Source organism: Grampus griseus (genome assembly GCF_964374135.1).
Source record: "Grampus griseus genome assembly, chromosome: 3".
NCBI classification, from domain to species: Eukaryota; Metazoa; Chordata; class Mammalia; order Artiodactyla; family Delphinidae; genus Grampus; species Grampus griseus.
In genome coordinates this window covers 77,978,037-78,003,960 of record NC_139019.1, presented here as the reverse complement: position 1 = coordinate 78,003,960, position 25,924 = coordinate 77,978,037, and the positions used below count along the sequence as shown (strand labels likewise).

At 40.3% G+C, this 25,924-nt stretch overlaps 1 protein-coding gene across 1 annotated transcript in view; it reads left to right on the top strand.

Moving 5' to 3' along the window:
• The window catches only part of LIX1 (limb and CNS expressed 1), a gene marked incomplete at both ends in the record, with an annotated part of 47,251 nt that extends 23,802 nt beyond the window's left edge, over positions 1 to 23,449 (top strand). The window contains 4 exons of the mRNA XM_082650606.1: positions 9,948 to 10,088; positions 13,632 to 13,727; positions 21,340 to 21,417; positions 23,162 to 23,449. Of these exons, the coding sequence (XP_082506732.1) occupies positions 9,948 to 10,088; positions 13,632 to 13,727; positions 21,340 to 21,417; positions 23,162 to 23,449 (603 nt within the window). The remainder of the gene's footprint in view (positions 1 to 9,947; positions 10,089 to 13,631; positions 13,728 to 21,339; positions 21,418 to 23,161) is intronic.
• Between the last annotated feature and the right edge of the window lie 2,475 nt (positions 23,450 to 25,924).

The following is a 25,924-nucleotide window of genomic DNA, read 5'->3' as shown; positions in this document are numbered from 1 at the left end:
GTTAACATCCTTGCTTTAAAAGATCCAGAATTTCCTGAATCAAATATGTTTTGAAAATGTCTTTGGGTGATTGGCTGCCAAATCTTAACCTATTTGGCTCCCCAAAATGTGATTTGAGAAAGGAAGGAAAAAAAAAAGAAAGAATATTTCTCCTAAAGCAATGTCCTTACACTTTTCATGGTCAGTTCAGAAACTGTCTTCAGTGGTTTCAACTAAACCGTCTAAATGTTATTTTTACCATATAACATTTTATCATATTTTTGCCAGCAGTTGGCCTTAAGAACCTACATGCTCATTCCTGCAATGCCTTTCACGTAATCAAATGTCACCCTTGTGCATTGCAAATCATTTCATGATGGATTATTAATGCCAAGACCATGTGCTGGGACATGGAGAAACCATTATGCCAGCAGTAGCCTTCTTACTGAGCCGTGGACGTCACCTCCAACGGTGCCAAGTAATTGAAAATACTTGAAGTGGAGTATGGGACTGGACTGCCAGATTAATCCTTCTGGTTCATGAAAGCTGTAAGAGATTATGCTCATTCATTCTTTAGAAAAGTGGTACTCAGACTGAGCTTTAGTTTTCTGATTAATCAAAGGAAAGCAGTCAAAAGGCTCTGGTGGACACAAACCACTGGTTTTATGCAAAGAAACCTCCCACTGAAGTAAATGGGAGGCTTGTGTCCAAGAAGACTAATTAAAGAATTTTCAGTTAGCTTTGACGCCACAACCCAAAAAAAACAGAGAGCCAGAGGGAAAGAAAGCAGCCATAACCCTGCCTTTTAACTGTGCCTTCACAAACTACTTCAGTATAGAAAAAGAGAAGTGAAAATATGATTCACTTTTGAATTTCTAAACGATAAATAAAATGATCTACTGTTATAAAATTATTTGTCTTTTAGAAAGTTATACTGAAACACATTAGTGCTTATTGTGTCTTTTATAAAAGAAACTATCTTCTAAGGCATTAAGTAGAAATTCATGCATCTTGGGTGTATTTTCTCTATGCCATTTTTGTCTAGGCAGTTAATCCTTCCCTAGCCCCATATCATGACCATGAAAACTTGCAGTAATTTCCATTTTTTACAATAAGGGCAACACAAGGGCCATCAGATCAACGTTTGGCTCCCCTCTTGATGAACTCAGAAGGAAAGCCACTCATTGTTTCAGCAGCTGTTTTTGTTTCCAAATCCAAAAGGGGGAACTTAATTGAGTATTTTCTCTTATTTTATATTTTGATTAAAAGATCTGTGATTCAAGTTTTGTTTTCAAGCCACTGATGTTGTCTTCCATATAGTCTGCTAGAATGATTTGGATTAATGTATTTTACTCTTATTTGGAATAAAAAGTAAAACTTCTTTGAGTGTAGTACTACATGTGATTATGTGCAAAAGTTATGACTGAATAAAAAATGTATCACCTGGCTAAAACATTGATGTGATAGCTCGATTTATTTGAAGTGCAGAACACTCATTCAATGAGATGTCATACTTTTTTTCACGTATTTTGTTATTGTTAAAATTGCTTTACAGAAAAACAGGTGGTAAACACTGGGGTCAGGTACTTAGGCTGTTTGTATCATGCCAGGTGCTGTGTGAAATTGAGATGTTTAATATTTCCAGAGGCAAGCTGTTGATTTTTTTTTTTTTTTTTCATTTCCAACCAGTATTTGGCATTGTGTAACAGGGTCACACAGTTGGGAGGTATGAGAGGGAACACTCAGAGCAGATGAGTTTCTTCCAAAGCTCTGTCTCTGAAAGGCCTTCCATTTTTATGCCACTTGGTTTTCAAACCAAAGCCTTTGCCTGTGAAGACACCTGGAAAAACTACTTTTCCAAGGTACATACTACCTAAAAGGATAGGGGTTTTGTTTTAGTCACTTTTAAGGCAGTAAGCACACTTCACCTTTATTATCAGATATAAAACACATGTTTTATACTTTCATGCATTGCATGATTCTTCTTCTCAAAGTCCAGGGAATTAAAAGTATATTTAAATCACAATAGAGTAAGTTTATAAAATTAAGTTTTTCCCGAGAGAGAAGGACTAAGAGAAAATTTGATTAATTCATAGACTTGGCTAAATGGAATTGTAATGCTCTCTTTTTTACCGATTATTAAATAAGGTCTAGCCTTAACATTCCATGCTCCAAAGAGAGATTTAGTTCCTGCCGTAAAATTGAGACTACTGCCTTGCACTAATGCTGTTTTAATGCCAACTATTACTGTTTGAAATCAACCATGACCTCTTCTCTGTCTCTAGAGTTGTATACCTTGATGCAGATGCACAACATGCTATGCAATGTAACTTAACTTCTAAAGGAGGTATTTCCTGGTAGAAATCTCCACAGGAAAGCATCCTGTTTTGCAACTAATGAGACTCAAAGATAGGAAGGTTAGTTATAACCCCTTCCCATTTGAAAGTCATATGTCAGCTAATGATCAGGCTTTCATGGCTTGCCCGTGAAACTGGAAGTGCATATTGTTTTAATGAGACCTAGTTATTCTCCAGAACACTTTGCTAACTTTACTTTTTTTTAATCAAGCAAAGTGAATAGAGATATTCACATATTGTTGTTTCAAATAGAACAGCAGCATATAGTGAAAGGAATGCTTAGGAAAAGTCTCCCTGGTAAATAGACTTGGGACAATCTCCAGGGGAGTCCCCCAGCCTCAGCTGATAAACTTTAGGAAGATGCTCACTGTCTCACAAGCTGCTGAATGAGGAAGAAAGTTTCCCCACCCTACCCCCCCATCCCTCTCCGTGCAGAGCCAAGTCCTTTTACATCAAAGCAACTATAAAAATAAACCAAAACTTTGAGCCCTGATCAATTCATCTTGTCTTCACCTTAAGTTGAAAAAAGAATAAGAAGAAAAGAAAAAAGGGAAAAGAAAAAAACCTCAAGGAGCAAAACAACATGGTTTTGTAATAGTTACCAGGGACCTTGGTCTAGGTATGTGTGTAGAATAGCATTTGTGGCAGAGGTAAACGAGGAGGAGGCCAGGTGGTTTGTATTATAAAAATAACATTCTGACCCACCATGTGCATGAAACGTTTCTTTCAGTTGACAGGAACTGGTGAGTTTTCTCTGAAAATTGGACTCCCAGACCAGTCCCCTCCCCCATACCTAGCAAAGACCCCCATTCCCAGCACACACAGAGCTCCAAATTGTTCCCAATGTATTTGCAGCCAGCCTGACCTACAGAGAAAGAGACATGATATTAACTTGGGTGACTGAGTCTCAACGGTTGCCCTTTTTCACATCACCCTCTGGAAGGGAAAAAAATGCTAATATATCTACGAATAGATAAATTGAAACACATGCAAATGTTCATGCTTAGACCGGGGCAGTCAAGGTCTTAAAGAATTGAAAAGGGGACAATTAGTATCAGGGCCTGGTTTGTGGCATTCTTTGTGCTGATGGCTTGCTGTCAGGATGAAACTGAGGTGTTGGTGACACTGACCAGAGCTGGCAGGTCTTACACACAAACTCTGCAAGTCAATTGCTGAGACTTGCACTCTAAGTCACAAAAGCAAAACACTCCCAACCACCTGAATGACAGACTTGACAGCCTAAAGGATCTGGGCAAGAATTCTCACTTCGCACAGAGTCAGTTTATTTGGTTTTGCCACCTGCGAAGTCCCAGCTTGGGAGAGCCCCTTAGGTCCCATGGGCGATTGATCAAATGCCACCTAAATAACATTGACCTGCCCTTGGCCCCAGGGAGGATGGCATCTTCAGCTTTGAGTTTGCATGTGGATAAAATCTGTCAAATGTATAATACATGACAGGTCTTATTCCAAAAACCTTGCTCCTTACAGAGCACTTTTCAACTCCTCGGCTACCATTGGTAGACACAGAATAAAGTCTACCTAACTCAGTTTTATACATTTAGGATCTGCAGACCTTTATTTTTCTTGATGTCTTTAATATGCAAGTATAAAAAATTCTAAGAAGTCTGTTGTTTGTTTAAGATGGAGAAACGTCACTTACATTGATTTCTTTCCACATGCTTTCGTAAAGAAAACACTGTAGTTGGGATGTATGGACAGAAAAATCTTAGGGTCCAGAAACAGTCACTCAACACATGTTCTAATACAAAGCAAGGGAAAAACTATCAATAAAATGAGGACTACCAGGACAGTTACTGTTCAGAGTATAAATTGTGTCATCCTGGCTAGAAAATGTTTCTGTGAACAGTAACACACTTATAATAATTTCAATTTTTATTGTGATCAATAATTAACAATAAAACTAGTATCTTACTAGGCATTTCTATGTTTACAACATGTACGTGGCTACCAAAATTTTATTTCAATTAATTTAAGAATTTCCGTACATCCTAAAAAATGGATTAGCCACTATTTTATTTCAGGACAGCCTACTGACCCACAAATCATTCTTGGTTTAATCTTTCTGTTGCATAGTGTGACACATAGAAAATTATCATGGAAGAAATAAAAACTGCTGAGCAAAAAGGCAAATTGAGACCTCAGTTAAGTTAGAAGTACTTACATACTTCCTAAGGGCCTACTTTTAGAAGAACAGTTGTAAAGGATTTTTTTTTTTTCAACCTGAATGCTGCTGTCCTTGACTTTTGTGTAGAAGTAATTTCTCTAGTGAGAAATTAGCATGTTTGATGTTAGCAGAGGTAGATATACCGTTGTGATATTGTGATTTATAATAACATATATGCGGTCTGATTCCCTGCCAACAGCCCCTGAAACCCCTGGGACTTCCTAAGTGATAGGAGTGATAAAGGTATCTTTTGTTATTTATAACAAATAAAGGGCTATACCACACCTGAGTTTATGTTAATGAGGTGACTTTTGGGGAAGCTCCTAGAGATGGGGCCTGGTTTCTTATGACAGTTTCTTATGACAGTGCACTGCTTCTTCCTTGGCCTTTTCTTTTAAAAGAAGTTGAGTTCATCATGTGGGAATGGGAGGAGATACCCTTGGTGTCTTATGTCAAAATGACCCATGGAATATCAAAGTTGGAGCTTGGGCTAAAGTACTATCTGTACTGATCTGGGGGATGCTGGGAGACTTCAGCCCAATTATATATCTTCTCTATCCCAAGGTGGGTGACCATTTCTGTGACAAGCAGATTAGTATCGTGGTTAAAAATCTGGGATTTCAAGTCAGACAGACATGGGGTTTAATCTTGTTTTGGTAACTTTTTAAGTTGTATGACCTTAGGATATGTAACCTCTGTTTTTCTTGTGGGTGGAATAAGGATAACAAAACCAACTTCATAGGATTGTGGTAATAACTAAATGTGACAATTGACATAAGCTGCTTAGCTCAGCACCCAGCATATAGAGTCAGCGATGAGGATTACTGTTAGTGAGCTCTCCCTCAAGGGTGGGCTGAGGGAGTTCCCAATTGCCTGATGTGAGCAAAGCCTCTGTATTAGCTGTCTATGTCTGGGTAACAAATTACTGCAAAATTTATCATTGTCTCACACAGTTTCTGAGGATCAGGAATCTAGAAGCAGCTTAGTTGGGTAGTTCTGGCTCAGGGTGTCCCAGAGGTTTCAGTCAAGCCATCAGCTGGCGCTAGAGTCATCTGAAGGCTTGATCAGATCTAAAGGATCAGCTTCCAATCACACTCAGAAGGCTGTTGGCAGAAGGCGTTAGTTAGTTCCTTACCACGTGTGCGTTTCAGTAGGACTGCTCAAAACATGCCAGCTGACTCTTCCCAGAGACAAAGCAACTGTGACCAAGATGGAAGCCACAAGGTCTTTTATAACCTAATTTAAAACGTGACATACCTTAGCTTCTGCCATATTCTATTGGTTGCACACACCAAACCTGTACAGTATGGGAGGGGACTGCACAAGTGTGTGAATACCAGGAGGCAGAGATCACTGGGGGTTATCTCAGAGGCTGGATACCACCACCTTTAAATGGTTTTCCTAAGCAATGCCACAGATGCTCTTTTTTTTTGGCTTTAATTTTAGAGTTGAGAGGCTTTGAAATGATTATAGTGTTTTATAATCTACCAGCAAATGAAAGGCATCCAAGCCTCAAGATAAATGTCTGAGTGGGGTCTGCTAGCCACTTGAAAAGCATGTGTCTCCACATACCAAAGAAATCCACAGCTGACTTTAGTAAAATCTTGACTGTTAAATATTCCAGCTCTGTACTTTCACAAAGTGCAAAGGACAGAAGTTGTCTCTCTATATTAACAAGTAAGAATGGTTAGCGGATAAGGCATGGTTTACAAGTCTGTATTTATGATTGGGGTCTGGCTGAAAAACAGCAAGAATAAACCATACAACCTGGGAAGTCTAATTCCAGCAGGAAGTTGCTTTGAAATAACATCATACTTCATTCACTCCCCAACTGATGTCTTTGACGACCAGTTTGGACACATCAATAAAACGTCCTGTCACTTACCATATTTTATTTTCTTTGCAGCATTTCCCACTGTTGGATGGTAACTCTGACAGTGCCTGTTCTTACAGCAGAATCCACGCTCTGATTTAGATTTGCCAAGTAGATTGCTTTTAGCTAAATTTCTTGTCCAAGCACAGGTCCTTATGGTTCGAGAGTTCCCATTAAAAGATCCCTAAAGAAAAATATACAGCTTTACTGGCTTGGATCTGTAGCTCCAAAATTTAAAAGAAAGCGGCTGGTTAACATTATAGACATTTTGAAGTACTTGTCTTTCAGAAATGCAAAAGACAATAGCAAGAAAAGCCTTTGATGGCTCAGAATTTATTTTATTTTATGTACTTATTAATTGGTACACTTTCTTCCCCATTTTAACCAAAGATCCTGTACATTGAAACAATAAAATAAGTAAAGACATGTGTCTGCTTTAAAAATCTCGAAATTGGTTAAGTCTCATAGTCCTCTTCCATGCTTTCTGGGTAGAGGCTCTTTCTGTTCTCTCAGCCCTGCAGCACTTTGATCTCAGAAGCAGTGCCATTTGGTTGTAAATGTATGTGGCGCCTTTGATCTAGTACTTAGCTGGTCTTATTTAAAATAGATAGCTTCTTTTATCTAAGTAGTGTTTACTAGGTCTCTCTCTATGAAAGATGGTTTAAATTGCTATTATTTAGATAGAAAGTTATATAAAGTTTCTTAAGAGTGCCCAGATCTGAATCTAATTCTCTAAATTCTAAAACCCCAATGGCATTATTATAGATTACATACAGCAAATTCCTGTTAAAATGAGCTGCTTTTACAGATGTCAGGTAATATTTGCAAAAACTTTGTTTGCTTTTTAACAGGGAACTGATTTTCCAAAGAATAATAAACATATCCTACACTCAGGCAAAAATAGTACTCTCAGAGTGTCTGAACTTGATGGCCAATTTTCCCTCTGAAATTCACATATTAGTATATTTTTATGTTACTGGGTTATGAATACTATAAAGTGTATATTGAAATGGGACTTTTTAAAGTAATAAGTATATATCTTGAATTCTCTTCTTTAAGAGGATTTCTTGAATATTTTGTCAGGCGCATTAGTGTTTGAATTTCCTAGGCTGCATTCAATTATTCATTCAACAAACTATGTTGCAGGTGCAAAGATGCAGAGATGATTAAGTCACAGACTCTGCCCTTAAGTTGCTCACAGTCTGGGGTCAATGGGCAGAGCACTAGTAGACAATTACACAATAGTGTGGTGTGTGCCTCTTATGGATGCTGGTCCTTCCAGCCTGCAGTTGGGACTGGTCAGGGAAGGCTTCCTGGAAGAGGTGGCACCCAAGCTTCAGTTAGACTGCTGACTCAGAACTCAATGTCCTGTAAATTCCCAGCCAAGTCCATAATGCAAAGACAATCTATCTGCCTAACTCCTCTGATCCCCCCAACCCTGGTTTAATGCAGGTGGCCTAAACCTTGAGAAAGGTCTTGAAGGGCGCTGCTGCCTGAAGCTACCCCAAAGCCTTCTAGCTTGTCATTAAACACTAAGGAGAAAAAGCCCAAACCACCTTTCACATACATATTTAGAAATTTAGCTCCATTCTTCATTTAAAGGAAATATTGGAAATTTCTTTGTGTTGCTTAAGTTAAAATAGCTGCCTTTAATTGTTCTGTTAGGCTCCTGACACATGTTTTTTCCTTCCTCCTTGGTGTTGTGTTCCTACCATTTCAGAAGTCTTGTCATTACTTTGCCCACGTACTAACCATACATGAGCATTCCAAGAACTGACCCTGGGAGTAAGCACTCTGGAGGATGCTCAAGAAGTATATAAGGGGCACTTGCCAGGCCTGGAGGTTGGGGGAAGGGCAAGAAGAGATAATCCATAGTCACATACAGGATCATTGCACTAATAGTCACAACTGTTCTAGGGAGGTCACGGGGGCATATCAGAGGGGGCCAGGGCCTGACCTCAGGGGACTCATACTGGGTCTGTGGAGATGGAGAAGAGAGGCGGCCTCTGGAGGACATGAGCACATGAGTTTGGAGTGTTCTTGGATCAGTGCAGGGATGGTCAGCATGGGGCAGGTGAGGTAGAGGCAGGAATGTGCTAAAAGCAAACTGGAAGGGTTTGGCTTTTTCCCAGTGGTGCTATGAAGCCCTTGAGGCCCAAAACTGCAAAATGAAGTGGGGTCTTTGGTACTTTCCCTCTTCTTTGATGTCAGTAACCAAGCACTACTGATTCTGAGAATCTTGCATTCTAGGCAGTGGCCACCTTGGAGACCAGAGAACCTAGCCTTCCCATTTGCCCAGTGAGGAAATAAGCTCCAAAGAACAAGCAGCCCAGGTCTCACAGTCACTGAATGGCAGAGGCAAGGGTGTCTGGCCATCCTGTTGATCAGGACCCAGGCCTGGGCTTCTCTTCCTGGGGCTTGTTTCCCACTAGGAGTCCTGGAGTAAGATCTAGGACATTAGACAGTTCCTAGGAGCCTGTAGGAGAGAGCCATCACATCCTGGGGTCCTCCAACATGTGTGATCTCCAGGGACAGTGCAGTTCTCATAGGGCTTCACCCTCTATCTGGACCCAGGGTCCACACCAAACCAGACTTGAATAAGAGGAGTTGGTAAGAAAAGAGACAGAGAGGACAGAAAAGAATCGGGTTAAATTGAGCAGACCTGTGTGAGCCACAGGAAGGCCAGGCTAAGAGGATGGAGAGCAGTATTAAATTGGGGAAAAATGAATTTTTTTGTGTGAGTAACTAATCATAGGCTGCCTATGGCCCCTAACTTCAGGAAAGCCAAACTTCCTGTCCCACCCAAACTGTGTGGATTGAGAGCAAGGTAGAAAAGGTGGTCCTCAAGAAAATCAGGGGACTATTATTAGAAGGAGGGTAAGGAATAAATGCTGGAAAAGCAAAAACAGTAGATTTTGACAGCAGCCCCTTTGTCCTAACCTGAAGGTTAAAAAGTATAAGCCTGAGATGTTCTCATAGAGTGTGGCCGTGTGCTGGGTATTCTCACTTCTTTCTCTATATTAACTAATTGAGCCTATCTTCAACCCTGTAACACAGGGACTACTATTATTACCATTTACAGAGGAGGCAATCCAGAGTTGGGATCTGAACCCAAGGAGTCTGACTCCAGAACCTGTGTTTTTAATTATTGTGTTAAAAGTGTCTCCCATTTTCCTTCCTTCCTTACTTTTTTTCTCTCTGAAATAAGGATTTGAGGAAGGCCCTGATAATGAATGTAATCACCTAGCACAGAATAGTAGCCATTATTTTTTTTGTTATTATTTATTAACAGAGTGTGAAAGCATCTGGTACATAGTAGACATTCAACGACTGTGAAATAAGACAAACACATTTGAAGACTAACCAAGACATTTGCCTGGGCTCTAGGGCTGAAAGAAAATGTGCATGATCTTCAGGGGATTAGCCATGGGTATGAAGGAATAGCTGCAGACAGTAAATGTATAAATAGAAATGTCCAGAGACCCATTGAGATGGGGCGAAATGGTGAGATGCTGAATTCTTTAATGACTCCTTTTCTCCTTCCCTTCTTAAGTGCTGCTTAAGTAGAGCTGAGGCCAGACGCGATGCAGCTAAAGTGGCCCTAATCAACTCCCTCTTCAATGAGCTGCCCTCTCGCAGGATCACCAAGGAATTCATTATGGAGAGTGTGCAGGAAGCAGTTGCCTCCACTAGTGTGAGTACCCACCAGGGAAGGGAAAAGCTGGCTATATTGAGAGTACGGAGCCATTTGAATCTTGGGAGATGCTAATGTGAATGAGTTCTTTAAGAATTGTGCAGGTACTGCTGGTGGGAATGTGAATTGGTACAGCTACTATGGAGAACAGTATGGAGGTTCCTTAAAAAACTACAAATAGAACTACCATATGACCCAGCAATCCCACTACTGGGCATATACCCTGAGAAAACCATAATTCAAAAAGAGTCATGTACCAAAATGTTCATTGCAGCTCTATTTACAATAGCCCAGAGATGGAAACAACCTAAGTGTCCATCATCGGATGAATGGATAAAGAAGATGTGGCACATATATACAATGGAATATTACTCAGCCATAAAAAGAAACGAAATTGAGCTATTTGTAATGAGGTGGATGGACCTAGAGTCTGTCATACAGAGTGAAGTAAGTCAGAAAGAGAAAGACAAATACTGTATGCTAACACGTATATATGGAATTTAAGAAAAAAAAAAGGTCATGAAGAACCTAGGGGTAAGATGGGAATAAAGACACAGACCTACTAGAGAATGGACTTGAGGATATGGGGAGGGGGAAGGGTAAGCTGTGACAAAGTGAGAGAGTGGCATGGACATATATACACTACCAAACGTAAAATAGATAGCTAGTGGGAAGCAGCTGCATAGCACAGGGAGATCAGCTCGGTGCTTTGTGACCACCTAGAGGGGTGGGATATGGAGGGTGGGAGGGAGGGAGACGCAAGAAGGAAGAGATATGGGAACATATGTATATGTATAACTGATTCACTTTGTTATAAAGCAGAAACTAACACACCACTGTAAAGCAATTATACTCCAATAAAGATGTAAAAAAAAAAAAAAAAAGAATTGTGCAGGTTTTGGGCTTCCCTGGTGGCACAGTGGTTAAGAATCCACCTGCCAAATCCACCTGCCAATGCAGAGGACACGGGCTCAATCCCTGGCCTGGGAAGATCCCACATGCCACAGAGCAACTAAGCCTGTGCACCACAACTACTGAGCCCGCGCACCACAACTACTGAGCCCACGTGCCACAACTACTGAAGCCCCTGTGCCTAGAGCCCGTGCTCTGCAACAAGAGAAGCCACCGCAATGAGAAGCCTGCGCACTGCAATGAAGAGTAGCCCGCCACTCGCCGCAACTAGAAAAAGCCCACGTGCAGCAACGAAGACCCAACGCAGCCAAAAATAAATTAATTAAAAAAAAAAAAAGAATTGTGCAGGTTTTATTTTTAACCCATTAAATCATTAATTTTCAGCAGAAAGAACACTTGGACTGGAAATCATGAAATTGGAGGTGGCTCCCTATTCCATGTCTCAGTAATATTCTTTAGCCTCCCTGGATTAATCACAATTAATCAAGCTTTAAATCAAGGTGGATCAAATTATCCACCTTGATTTGTTTATTTGAATGTTTGCTGTTTTAGGAGCATAGATTCTTTTAGGGCCTGAGAACGCATGCCATTGAATACTGCTTTAACCTAGAGATAAAGAAGCTCAATTTTTCCCAAACTTGACGAATCATAAAAATTATCTGAAGTGCTTATTAAAAGTGCCAATTTCCCAGCCAGTGTGAGGTCCTTCAATCTATGTTTTTAAGGAAACAGACTGCTTCGATATGGGAAAAGCCATATGCCCAATATTTGTTAGCTGTTAGAATTATCACGCTTAATATCAACTACTTTTTTCAGAGAGCTTTGGAAATCTCTGTAATGGATGTAATTAAATACAAAGTGCTTTGAGAGCCAAAAACTCTGTCTTAGAAATTTAGATAGGACATTTTCTCGGCAGTCTAGGAGTACAGTAGATGATTTGCCCCATGAATTTTTGGTGCTTTTGATCCTCGTACCTCCAAATTATAAACCATTTTAACCATGGAGGAAACCTTGGGTCTCAACTGGGGCAGGTGTCGCCCTTTGTGTCCTTCAAGTGCAGAAACTTGGCATTACCAAAGGGATTAGCCACCTCCTAGCTTCGCCTTTAGCATGGATCAACGCCATCTGAGATTTTCATTCTCTGATTCCCTTAATCTGACTATAAAGGTTCTGTCATTCTGGAGAAGCTACTGATAATGAAGGTGACGTTATCACACTAGCTGTGACCTTTTTGCTGCTTTTCCCCCTCATAAATGCTCTTATCATGCAGAAGAGAGATAAGGGGAGAGGCGGGGACTGAGAGTGGTTGTCCTGGCAGGGAGACCTCAGGGAGCTCTGGTCTGTATCTGCTCTGAGGATGAAAGGAAGCCTTTATTTTCCTGCCCTGTAAATTTCAAGTGCCTTTGAGGAAGAGAAGTTAGGAAAATGATGCCTGATTTATATGTGTGGAATTTACTCAGGAGCAGGGAGGTGCCCTCAGTGTAAATGTAATTTATCATTTTTTCATGGAAATTTCTAAGGAAGGAGAATATATATGGTTTGCAGGCTTCTGGATGGATTTCCTCTGGGATATTTAAAAAGCCAACATAAATATTTCAGCAGTAGTGTGTTAATGTTATTGCATTCAAAAGCTATAAATTTGCTGCTATCTGATGCGGGCAGTTGTTTGTTCAGTCTCACAAAGCCGTTGCCCACCTTCCCAGGAATCCAAGGCCAAGGGATATTGAAGCGCAGGCCCCAATGCCATTCCTGAGTTCATGTCAGCTTCTTTAATGCCACTCCCCCTAACCAAATTGAAGGGGAATTTCATTTCTTCCCATCACTCACCCACCTTGTTTCCTAAAGATTAAGTGGTCCAAAAGTGAAAAACTATAAACCAAAATCCATGTCTCCAGGCCGAACACCAGCATATTATGAAAAGCTCCCATTAAGAATCATGGGGGTGGGCTTCTCTGGTGGCGCAGTGGTTGGGAGTCTGCCTGCTGATGCAGGGGACACGGGTTTGTGCCCCAGTCCGGGAGGATCCCACATGCCGCGGAGCGACTGGGCCTGTGGGCCATGGCCGCTGGGCCTGCGCGTCTGTGCTCCGCAAGGGGAGGGGCCACGGCAGTGAGAGGCCCGCGTACCACAAAAAAAAAAAAAAAAAAGGATCATGGTGGTAAAATATGAATGGTCCATACAACTGGAGATTTTTTCCCTGTTAGTTACATAATTTGCTTGGTGATCACTGGAATCTTACAGAGCAAGTCAGCATTTCAAGATTTCGATAATGGATGAAAGCAGCCTTGGAGAACAACTGCTCAAACATTAATGCCACCACAAACAAAAACTCTGTGGAGAGATACAGGAATTTCTGCTTTGGGATAATTATTCTTTTTGAGTATATAATCAGTTAACATTCTAATCAAAAGCTAGATTCAAGTTGATTACAAAATCCTCTTAACTATGAGTGATGGTGAGTGTAAGGATTTTATCCCAAATCAACTGGAGATGGTTGTAGTGTTGTAGGATGCACCCCTGAAGGATTAGGACAATAGAAGGCTCACTGTGAGGCCACAGAATTAATTCATGACCACCCAAAGAAGAGGAGGAAAAACCCATGATATTTTCCTTTTCTGCTTACTTCCCAAGGGCACTTTGGATGACGCGGACGACCCCAGCACCAGCATTGGAGCCTACCACTACATGCTGGAGTCAAACATGGGGAAGACCATGCTGGAATTTCAGGTACCTGCTTCCTTCCACATATTTGTTTTGCTACACAACCCCCAGAAGCCTGGGGGAATGCCACTCATCACTAACAGCCCCCGTCCCAATAATCTACTCTGTTTTTGTTTTGGTCATTTTAATTGAACCCTGCTAGAATCCAGCACTGTGCTCCCTTTTAGCCGCACCTCAGGAGGCTAAAACAAAAAAGCAAACAGGCACAATCTTTGCTTTCTTAAAGGAAAGTAAAAGACTTAAGCTAAGAAACAGGCGGGGAACATTATAGTCTTATGACCCTATTAACATTTTACCAGCTTTTCAGTATAAAGCTCCCCCTTAAACCAAATCAAACAGTTTGAAGTGTTGGTTGTGACCATTTGGTTCTTAATTTTCAGAAGTCATGGATGAAGGTGCCTGCAATGTATATTAAACAATTTTCCCCTCAGTTATGGTATTTCTGTTAAACAAGACTGCCATCTCCTATTGTTAACTAAATCAAAACATTTAGCAACCTGTAACCCTTTTCATTCCACTGCTGACAAGCAATAATAGAGCTGAGGAACTATATTACCTGTTATTTGCAAATTAAATAATGATACTAATAGCAATAAGAATAATAATAGCTAACGCTCATTGGATGCTTGCTTTGGCATTGTGCTAAGCATTTAACAAATCTTACCGTAATTTAACCCTCACAATAAACATGTGAGTATTTCTTATCGCCATGTCTTCATTGAAGGAAGTGTGTCATACAGCTTAGCAAATGGCACAGCCAGGGTTCAGACCCAGGCAGTCTGATTTCTGAATTCACACTCCTATTATCCTATATTGGGCTGGGCAGACAAAACTTCAGAAGTTATTGAGAATGAAAAGTGCACTCTCTAAAAAATTAAACACGAATACAGTTGACCATCCATATACATCAATGCCAGTAGGAATCAATATGCAATGTTATAATGAGGAGACTTTACCCGCCAAGATTTCTATTTTTTTAGGTTAGATTCCAAGAAGCAGTCAGAATATAAAGTTTTATGGACACAAATGTTCATCATGGTATAATTTACAGTGGTGTTACAGCTGAGTCCTGAAGCCACCACCTTCCAAATACCATCTTTGGTACCTTTCAAACTCTTTTCCTGACTACAATGGCATAGCCACTTCTCAGGTGGATATGTCCCACCTGCCCATTTTTAAAAACCAGTAATTTTCCTCATCACTCTCTCATTTGATTGACACAAAATACTCTTTCTTCACCCTGCCCTAGGAAGAGCTCAGTCATCCAGGTTTCTCCTTAAGCGGTTGTGGCCTCCCTGACCTTTGATGTTGTTTGTCTGAAGCTCACCTTCTGGTGTAGACAGGGGCATGCAGCAGCTCAGTGGTTCTGAGCCCAGGCTTGGGAGTGGGCTCAGCTGCTCATCTCTAAATCTGTTTCCTCGTTTGTACGTAAATCAGGAAGAATAATAGTAGCAATAATAGTAGTGGTGCTACCTCACTGTGCTATTGTGAAGACTAAATGGGACCACATAGAAAGTCCAGAACAGTTCCTGGCATATGGTTAATGCTCAGTGAAAGCTGAGAACTGTTATTATATATATTTCTGAAGAAGGACTGCTTCATTTGAAATGCCAGAGGCTACCAGATGGATTCCCTTGACAACTTTATTTAACCTAAAGGCTTTACATGAGGACAAGGTAGCTCCCCTGCATTAAATGTTTCAGGGCCCTTGCTATAGAATAAAAGAGTGGACCTGTCAAGGGTTTTTTTTTGTTTTTGTTTTTTTTTTAATCTTCCATAACAATCTAAAGTCAAACAGAGAAAAAAAAATAAAAGGAAAGAGCATGACACAGGAGAAGGGACACAAACTTTAAAAAACCATACAGACCTACATGTAAAGCCTGTGCTACCACTTGCCACCTGTGAGCTTAACCGTTCTGAGACTCAGTTTTCCCATCTACAAAATAAGCATCATGATACCCATTGTGTAGGCTTTTTGTGGGGCGTATATAATATGACATTTATAAAACATTTAGCATGGTGATTCCCCAAGGAAGAATCTCATTTATGTTAATTCCTCCCCCCTCAACCCTGACAGAAGAATATTGTACTTCTTTTATTATACAATGAATGTTGCCTGGCCCAGTACATAATAGCTTGTATAGGATTTAGTAGCTATTTTCAGAAAAATCAAGAATGATTTTTTAACACAGTGGGTTAGTCTGCCAAATATAGGGAAGGCAAGATTTTCTTTTAAAAAATTCTTAAAATTCTGTCCAAGTACTATGAAAGGCTGTACTCAACCATCTTTTAGTAATACTTTAATTGCCTTGCTACGGGCTGCATGTTTTCTGTGTGGTCTGTGTAGTAAGGTATTTAAATACATGAAATAATAATTTGAATCATACTGTGGAAATGCTTCATAAATTCTCAAAATGGAGGCTGGGTGCTGGATGAGGGACAAAGGAAGCGGAAGATGTGAAGGCAGGAAAAATCCGAACTCCCTCCTCCCAGTAGGGATTCTGGCAACCCAGGAGGAGGGCCATGAAGCACATCCCTCTTCCTTCCGCCAGCTCCAGGTTGCCTGCTGGGTTCCTACACATTCCTTGGTGGCCTGGGTTAAATGCATCAGCTTGTTTCTGCACATAATGGGAATTGACCACAGACCTGGGCTGTTTGCAGTCAACACAGCGATTCAGTACCCCTGGTGGGTAATAGATGTGTGTTTGTATCTAGCTATGGATGACTATACCGTATAAAAACAAGACTGGTGTCTCCTGACTGCCTGCAGGCTTTCAGGGGGGCCATCAAGGAGGCAGAGCTCAGAGGAAACATGATATATGCTTCTGCTTACCTTCACTTCGTGGGAGGGAGGCTGGGATGCCTGTTTAAGGTAGCCTTGCCCCTCCCCATAGAGAAAACTGCCTGATGTTTGGGGGGTGGGATGGCCACTGGGTCTTGTCAAGGTCAGATTCAAGGCAGACTTTGACTGAAGCTGGTTAATATATTTATTCTGAAGCCTAATGCAGTCCAAAGACGAGTTGTTTATTTACATCTTTGCTAAATTCTCCAGCTCGCCTTTTAAAACCTCATCCCATAAACAAATTTCCTCTTAAATCTATTCTCTTGGGTGGGGAGATTGTGCCCACCTGTTTTTCAAGTTCTCCATTTACACTGTTTGTTTTTCTTATTTCTGATGAATCACAGAACCAAGCCAGTCTCCCAGACAGAGTTCCAGAGAGAAGCAGTGTACATTTTCTCCCCGGGGAGTAGCTGGGAGGCCAAACATTGTTTCTCATAGGAGGCAACACTAGGAAGCACTGTGAGGACAGAGCCCAGTTGTTGTTGGTTTAAATTCAATGAATGACAAAATGAACCAGAAAAGCTGTAGAATGAAAGCTACAACTGCAATTTCCTTGGAGAGAAAGAAAACACAGGGCTTGATTCACCATTCGATTTTAAATTTACTTTGCTGAAGGGGACTGGCTACATAATTTATGGGGCCAGTGCAGAATGAAAGTTCAGGGCCTTTTATTCAAAAATTACTAAGAATTTCAAGAGTACGGCGCACTAAACCAAGCTCAGAGCCTCTGTGACTGCACAGATCACAAGCTCGTGAAGCCAGCCTTGTCCCTGAGACAAATCCCCAGAAGGGCCCAGACTAGGGTAAGAAGAGTTAGGCATTGAACTCGGGTACAAAATTTAAAGGAGCGTCAAAAAATTCAGTAATCAAGGCAACTAATATTATAATGCAGTATTTTAAAAACTCAAAATAAATGTGCAAAACTTCATAACAAACAAAACATCCAAATTTTAAATAAAGACAGAATTTTAAATAAAAGACCCTGAACTTGTACGATGTACCTTAAATCTTGCTTGACTCACCTCACCCTAGTCCCAGCCCTACCTCTAGGCCAGCTTCTTGTTTATGTCAGCCCACCCAGTTGACCCAGGCTTCTAGATCAGCCCACGTAACAAACACAGTACAGACTTCAGTGAGGAAGGAGCAGGACAGGTAGATCACCAAACAGACTTCCTTCAAAGTGATAGGGCTTCTACAGGTAGAAAATGAGGCTGTGAAGACCAGACAGTGAAGAGTCATGGTGACACGATGAAACGAATCCTCACAGAAGTCCCTGGCTACCCTCTCCTTGCCGCTCTGCCATAATGCAAGGATTTCCAATGGAATCAATGTGAGGCATGCAAGGATTTCCTGGGGTTGAGCCCAGGACTCATACAGCTTCAGGAAGATCTCAAGATAGTGAACTTGGTCTTATGAGGGGAAATAAAGAGGTGGGACAGGAAGAATGTGGAAATATTTCAATATACTTTATATGATGATGGTGAGAGTCATTATCTCCAGAGAGGAGAGCAAGAACTAGATCAGGACATAAGGTAAGAAGGCAGACAGAAGGTTATCTTTCCTGGGGGATTTTAGGAACAAGAGCAACAATGAAGAAGAGGCAGTTGTATTACTGCAGAGGGAAAAACTGCTTGGTGGTAGAATAGGAATTTGGGGAATAAGGAGGAGGATGATTCTCTTCTTGCAGGCAGAAACAGTTCAGGTCTCTGGGGGAAGTTTTTGAGAGATGTAGGTTGCCAAGGCACATGGGAAAGATTTCTGGTTCTGTTCACAGAATTGTGGGTTCTGAAGTCTTAGGAGAACTGCTGAGTGGCATGAAAGAAATTTATCTGGATGGGGGGCTTAGTGCACACATAAGAATAAGAGCTGAGAGGACATTGGGAGAAAAATATATTACTAAGGCAACAGTCGTCAGAGGATGGAATTAAGAGCTCTGTTGGCAATAGGTTGTTTCTCAGACTGGGCCACAAGGATGCAAGGACAATGCCAAGAGGGCTATTGGAAGCCACAGAATAAACTCAGTATATCTTTCTGGGTTGTCAGCTTTACATGAAGATTGCAGGGTGGGGAAAGGAGTGGAGTCGTGTTTATTTTCTTCTTTTAAAAAAATGCGCAAACAATAGAATACAAAATTTAAGTGGAGTCTTAAGATAAAACATAAGACAAAATGTCTTATTTGTAAATATTGTCCCTCCTGTAACACGGTAGAGACTATTCCATATCAGAACCAAAAGCGCATTCCTATTCATTTTTATGGCTGCAAAGCATTCACTGAGTAGGCTTGAGGGGCCGGTAAGAAGGGCAGCACAAATTTATCTTCCTCAGTTACTGGGGTTACTTTTTTTTTTTTTTTTTTTTTGGCGGTACGCGGGCCTCTCACTGCTGCGGCCTCTCGCGTGGCGGAGCACAGGCTCTGAACGCGCAGGCTCAGCGGCCATGGCTCACGGGCCCAGCTGCTCCGCGGCACGTGGGATCCTCCTGGACCGGGGCACGATCCCGTTTACCCTGCATCGGCAGGCGGACTCTCAACCACTGCGCCACCAGGGAAGCCCCAGTGGGGTTACTTTGATAAGAAGCATAGTGGCGAGATCCAGATTAGGCAAGATTTGGTTATGGAACAAACCACTCTCACTTTTCCAAATTAGCATAAGAGGGGTGGGTTACCCAGACACTGGACCTAGGACCCTGGGCAGACGGTGGGGTCAGTGTTTGGGGCAGGAGGCGTAGCTCAGCTGGTGTCCATGTCATATTTTAATTAATGGAAACACATGGTTTTGCTTTTACTAAGGTCTCTGTGGGTTCTTGGGGTGCTTACTGTGCAGTAGTACATACACAAAATCCCAAACTGAAAAGAAGAAAAGCATTACATTCTAATGGCAGTTTTAGACGTGAGAATAGTGCTATTTTTTCTGATGATCTTATCACTTTAAATTTTACCTCATAATTTTAAGATAACTGGAATCTCAGAGTGACTTTGTGTCTCCTGATTTTCACAGTGAAAGCGTTTTCCAGAGCAAGCAGACGTAAAGGCAATAGAAGTCCACTTTTTTTGAATGGGCATAAGACATCTGTCTAAATGTTAAGTTTCCATAACTAGCTTCATGACCAGGAAGTTCCTTAATTGTATTGTTATTTTCTAACAATTATGTAGTTGTGGTTTGTACTACTAATCCACAATAGTTGTTTCTCTGGTCAAAAAAGAAAAAAAAAATGCAGGTAACTTCAATGGAAGACTGTGAATCCTAATACGATTAGGAAAATAAAATCTTCAGTATGTTGAATACACATTAGCTTGCCCTGGGTATCATGGCAGGGAAAGGATGATGCTGATAGAAAGGCTTAATGCTGTGCTCAGCCCTAGCCATTGAATGTGAAAACTATGGATGAGTTTTAATGTCAGTTCAACCTTATTGTCCATATTTTAAGGCATTTTCTTGACTGAATTTATAAACTTAGGGGTTTTTTACAATTTCTGTAGTTTGTCCATTATATGTTTGTCCCATATATTTAAATTGTTTTCCTTAATACGTAATATTGTCGCATGATTCAAAAGGTGCAAAGAATGTCAGAGAAAGGTCTCCCTCCTTTTTTCTCCCCAGAGGCAACTCATGTTACCAGATTCTTTTGTATCTTGCCAGAACTCTTCTAGGCGTTTATAAGCAAATATTTATAGGCATCTCCTATTCTTTTTAATCAAATAGTAGCACACAGTGTACATGTTGGACACTTTGCTTTTAACTTAACAACACCTCATAGAGACTCTTTATATTAGAACTAGAGAGCCTTCTCATGCTTTGTGATTGCAGCATATCTGGTAGGATGAATGTGTTGTAGGGAGGAAGAATCATTTTCCTTCTGCCCTTCTGAGTTCTTAGCTGAGGCCCCTGTAATAAAAGACAGATGAAGAAGAGAAAAACAGAAGTACACTTCATGTTTATGTGAGAGGTACCCAGGGAAAAATGAGTACCTCCACAAGGTGGCTTAGAATTCAGGATTGAATACCATCTTAATGGGGAAAGGGGAGAGGGGATATAGGCCTCTCAGGCCTTAAATAATCTTTAAGAAAGATGAATGGGCCCTCAGAAGAATAGATGGGAGCTATGATACTTTGTGACAAAGTTTGTCTGGGTGTGGAATGGACTTTAGTTTCTACTTCTGTGATAAGAGTCAATCTTCCCTGGTTGATGCAACTCCTGGGGAGGGGATTTATGACAATTGTGTTCCTTTTGGAGGATCTATCTTTAGGCAGATAAGGGGAGTTCAGAGAAAGCCTCTTTGCAGTTTTTAAAGTATTTACAGCTCAAAATAATCAATATACCCAAGTGGCGTATTTGGGGGTGCCGTATGCTGCTACACTTTAGGATGATATTTTATTTAACCATTCCTTTAAAAATGAACATTTAAAATATTCCCAGTCTTGGGCAATTTTAAAAAGTGATGCAATGAATAGCCTTGCCTGTACATTATTATAAGATGTGCTGGTATATTTACATAATTTCTTCGGTGTATAATTGTTAGAGCATATGTATTTTTAATGTTGAAAGGTATTTGTCAATTATTTAATAATTTGTGCCAAATAGCAAGGTAGGGAAGGAAAAATGCTCCGAAAGCCTAGGACTGTGGTATTTGAAAAGTCTCAAAGTGTTCTGACAGTACTGTATATTCTATTTCCCAAATATAGTTGGGGATCAGAGTTATGCCCTGCTCAGCAATCACTGAGGCACTTTCCTTCACATTTCTGCTTTGAGACTAATGACAGGTATTTGGGTTTTATAGGAGCTTATGACCATTTTCCAACTATTGCACTGGAATGGAAGCCTAAAAGCCCTTCGTGAAACAAAGTGTTCCCGACAGGTGAGATTTTCCAGTAAAAACAGGTTTGCATTGTATGGACTGAGCAGATGGCTTGTCATCTTCCAGGATATGTATCAGTCCAGTTGCATCAGGGACTGACCCAAAATGCACACTCAGAAGATTGTTGGCTAGGCATAGGCCTGATTTAAATACCTGTACTGAATGCCAGAATGAAGGGATCATTAAGACAGACTTAGTTTCTAAGTCAAATACTGAATCTACTCTATGCACCTGTCCTGCCTGCTGAATGTGTGCCCTCTCCCACTCTTCAAGGCAGAAAGAAATGTGAGTCTGCACTGCTTCTGAACCTCCTCACTGAGAACAGGTAGAGTCGGTTGTGTAGCAGGAGGATTTTTCTCATCCCCACCAAATGTCCTTAAGGGACAACAGAAATGATTGTAAAGGTGGACAACCTGGTATTTCAGTCGCTCCCGTTTTTTGGTTTGGAAGTTTCTTCTTTATTTTTCAGAGACAGGGTCTCACTATTTCTTTGCTACCTATAAAAAGCACCCTTCTCCCTTTTTTTAGTAGCAAAGACAACCCCCTCTCCCATGCACTTAACGGTTCTCATCTACTGTCCCTCAAGATTTATTCTTCCTTTACCCCATTAGACTTCGAAGATGGTAGTTTGTTTTGAGAGTTTGCTAACAGGAATTTGTATGAGAAACAGAGCCTTTACTAGTCAGCAATATGAGGGTGGATGTAGGAGTTTTCCATGCACTGCAGCCCCAGGAGTTTTTAGTTGTTCTTTGCTTAGAAAGCCTGGCTTTCAAAATGTCAAAGATGGAAAAGAAATGAGTAGCTGACAATGGCTTTGGCTGTTTTTTTCTTTTCCTTTGATTTAATAAAAAGCCTTTGAAATATGCCGGGTTAGTTATAAACACTTTTCCATGATTGTTTTTAATTTGTTAAGGTCATAAATAAATACCATATGTTCTTGAAAATAAAAGTAAACAATGCATCCACTCCACAAGATCTTCTTAAAGTGCATCCATCAAACTTATACATGATGTTACAATGTATTGGCAAATTTTAAACATGAGAATTGACAGATAGTGACAAATTTTTAATTATTTGGAGAAAGTGAGAGATAACCTACATGAAGGTACCATTATGATATCAATGATGATAATACCTATATTCCATAATACATTTTTAAAGTTCTTCCCATAGTTTCTGTGAGCCATTCAGTCTGTCATCTTCCTTATGCTAACAACATAGCAGTTAGGAAGTTGATTCTCCTGGTGTCTAAGTCTTGTCCTGATTCAAAGCTCCCTGCTTTCTGCAATGGGTGTGACCAAACCCAGTTCTGTCCGAATCCTTCCGTATAATTGTTTCCCTTTTTATCTTGCCAAAGGAGATAATGCTGAGCAGAAGAGTTCAGTGAATGAGATAATGTTCATACCAATTGTTATAGGAATGCATTTTCAAAGGAAGACATATTTTCTAGCAAGGTCAGAGCTCTGTTCTGTGAACATTATTGGGTCATTCCCGGTGGTAGTGTTTTGATTCAACCTGGAGTGACCCTACTTTGTGTACCAGCTTAGCCCTCTATTTCCTTTAAAGGTATGTCCTGAGATTTGGCTTCAGTTTGTGAACATCAGAGAGGTTTGGTTATTGGTAGAACCCCTGGGGGTGTGTTGGGAGTAGTGGAGGCACAGGAAAGGAGGCGTCAGAAGGCCATGAGCCCAGGTACCTTTGTTGCTCTTTACTGACACTCTGGACTTTGTTTCTTGGCTCCCAGGAAGTCATCTCCTACTATTCCCAGTATTCCCTAGATGAAAAGATGCGCAGCCACATGGCCCTGGACTGGATCATGAAGGAGCGGGAGTCACCAGGAATTCTCTCCCAAGAGCTACGAATGGCCCTGAGGGAGTTGGAGGAAGCCAGGAAAGCAGGACAAGAACTACGTTTTTACAAAGAAAAGAAAGAAATCCTGAGTTTAGCCCTGACTCAGATCTACAGTGATCCTGACACTTCCTCACCCAGTGATGATCAGTTGAGCCTCACAGCCCTTTGCAGCTATCACTAACAAGGCCAGGTCCCAGCTGCCCCCAAGGCAGGCAGAGGCCGGACTGTAACATTAGGAAGCTCATAGAAGGAGGTCATCAGAGGCTTTAGCAGCTATAGATGCTGCCTGAAGACTGTACTAATTCTCCCCACCCATTCCATTCATAGAATCTCAGAGTAGGAGGACCCTTATAGGACCCAACATGTCACTCAATACAATTTTCCCATCACACTCTCGACAGTTCCACCTCAGACTGAAAGGATGGAGACAGGATTGCTTGAAAAATATTTTCCAGGCCTGGCTTTATCCTGAAGCCTTGTTGACATGTGCCTTGCTAGATTATATATGTTGTTTAAAAGAATGGGTCAATGTAGCATCCCCGAAAAGAACACCAGCCAGGACTGGGGAAAATAGCATGATAGCAATTAAAAAATACTTGGGATTAAATAAACAATATGGATTCTTTTAAAAAATATACAGGGGTCAGAGTTTCTTCCTAAGCTTTGTAAGCTACAAGATCACTTACACTCAACTAGGTGTAATCCAAAACTTCAGTGAGGATTTTATCTGGATATCCCACTATCAAAGATTTTGAACTGGTAATAGTATGAAAATACTATATAAATGTAATGTGGCTTAAAATGTCATAGTAATAAATTTTTTTTTCAATCCACTCTTCCATGCGGGGATAAATATCACCCAGGATAGTACCCTCACTTGTATTCCTCAAGAAGAATTAATATCCAATTTTTATGAGTCTTGCAATCAGTCATATTCATTTTCAATCTGCAAATAGATTAATTGATTCATTTTTATTTCTGCCACTTCTGTCATATATAATGGAGAAAGTTACTGTCATTTCAAAGGTTAAAACATTTTGAAAAATCATTAGCATTTAACAATGCTTATATTCACATTTGATTTGTTTCCCATGCATTAGAGCAAAGGAATTATTAGCTGTCTTTGTTATTGTTCAAGAACTTAAGCCACCAGTAGCTCAAACATAGTGTCATTTTTCAGTTTAAATTACTGGAATCTTCTTTAAAGAAGGGATAAAACATTGCCATCTCTTTTCAAAATGGCTTGGATCAATCAACAGATTAGAAACCAAAAGCAAATACAAACCAATTTTTAGATGGTTCCTGGTCACTCAGATTTAAGAATGGCAGCAGTGTCAATTTTAAACACTTACAAGTATTTCCCTATTTTTAACATGGAAAGGATTATCTTGCATTTACTCCAATAATTCAAATTTAAGAAAATGGTTTTCTCAATTTTAAATAAGGTTTCTTTTTCTTCTTGTTTAGGCAAATGCACATTAAGTTTCATGAAAGCTAAAACCATTATAATTACATTAAAGTTTACAAAAATGTGAGTTTAGCTTCATATCTAAACATCTACAGTGCTAATTGTCACTCCTTGAATCCCCATAAAACTGTATACTGAGTACTATATACTGAGCATATATTTTGGAATTAACCTTGTTAATAAAAAATTAACTTCATACATCATATTTTTCACATCAGGGGAAAATTTAGCTATATATCTGCCCTACTCAAATGTCTTGAAAAAGTAATGCTATATAATATTAGATAAATTTTATTTAAAATATTGTTTTAACAAAAAAATCACATTTCTCCCCATAATGAGGCTAAACATCACCTAGAAGAAATTTCCAAATAGGAATTAGAATTAATATTTATAATTTGAATAAATTTTAAAATTAAATTACTTCCTATTTAAAGTAATTTTTTCATAAAGTCATTACTCGTTATCATTTCAGAAAAGCCACAACTTTCCATGTTGGGTGTGATTAAAGGTAGGTACATCTGTACTGCATTTGCAGCCTTTAACAATGACCAACTCAAGCTGACACCATCTAATTACATGCAGGAACAGGAATCAGCTGGGAAAATATTAAATGTATTCTCTGCCCTGCAATTAGAAAACTGTACCCATTCTGTACACTGAAAGCAGAGGTTCTGTCTTGGCCACTATCAGTTTTCCTGGCTGGTCAAAACTGCCTACTCTTCCTGCAATGGTAGGGAAGTTTCAGCAAAAGAAGCAAAAGTCAGAATCTTTGCCACTGCTGCTCCCTTTGATGCTCATTTATCACAAATCAGTTTCAGCTAAGACCTAATGGCTGTCAGTACATCACATAAATGTCTATAATCCTGGCCCTGAGAAGAGCAGGGTTGAAGAGCAAAGTAGGTTATTATTATTTTTCAATTTCTATGTCTTGTTCTCAATAGCACACTGTGTTGGAGGGGCCTAGAGTAGAGGATTCTCTATTTAAATATATGGAGCTATGTGTCTTAGCCTTTTGTGGTTATAAACCCTTTGAGAATCTGATAGAAGCTATGGGCCTTCTCCTAGGAAAATAGAACGAAGCATATACACACAAAATTACACAAACTGCTTCAGAGTGTATGTGGACCTCCCCAAAATCCATACATTGCTCTGTCCAAGGACCCCCAGTTTAGAACTCTTAATTTT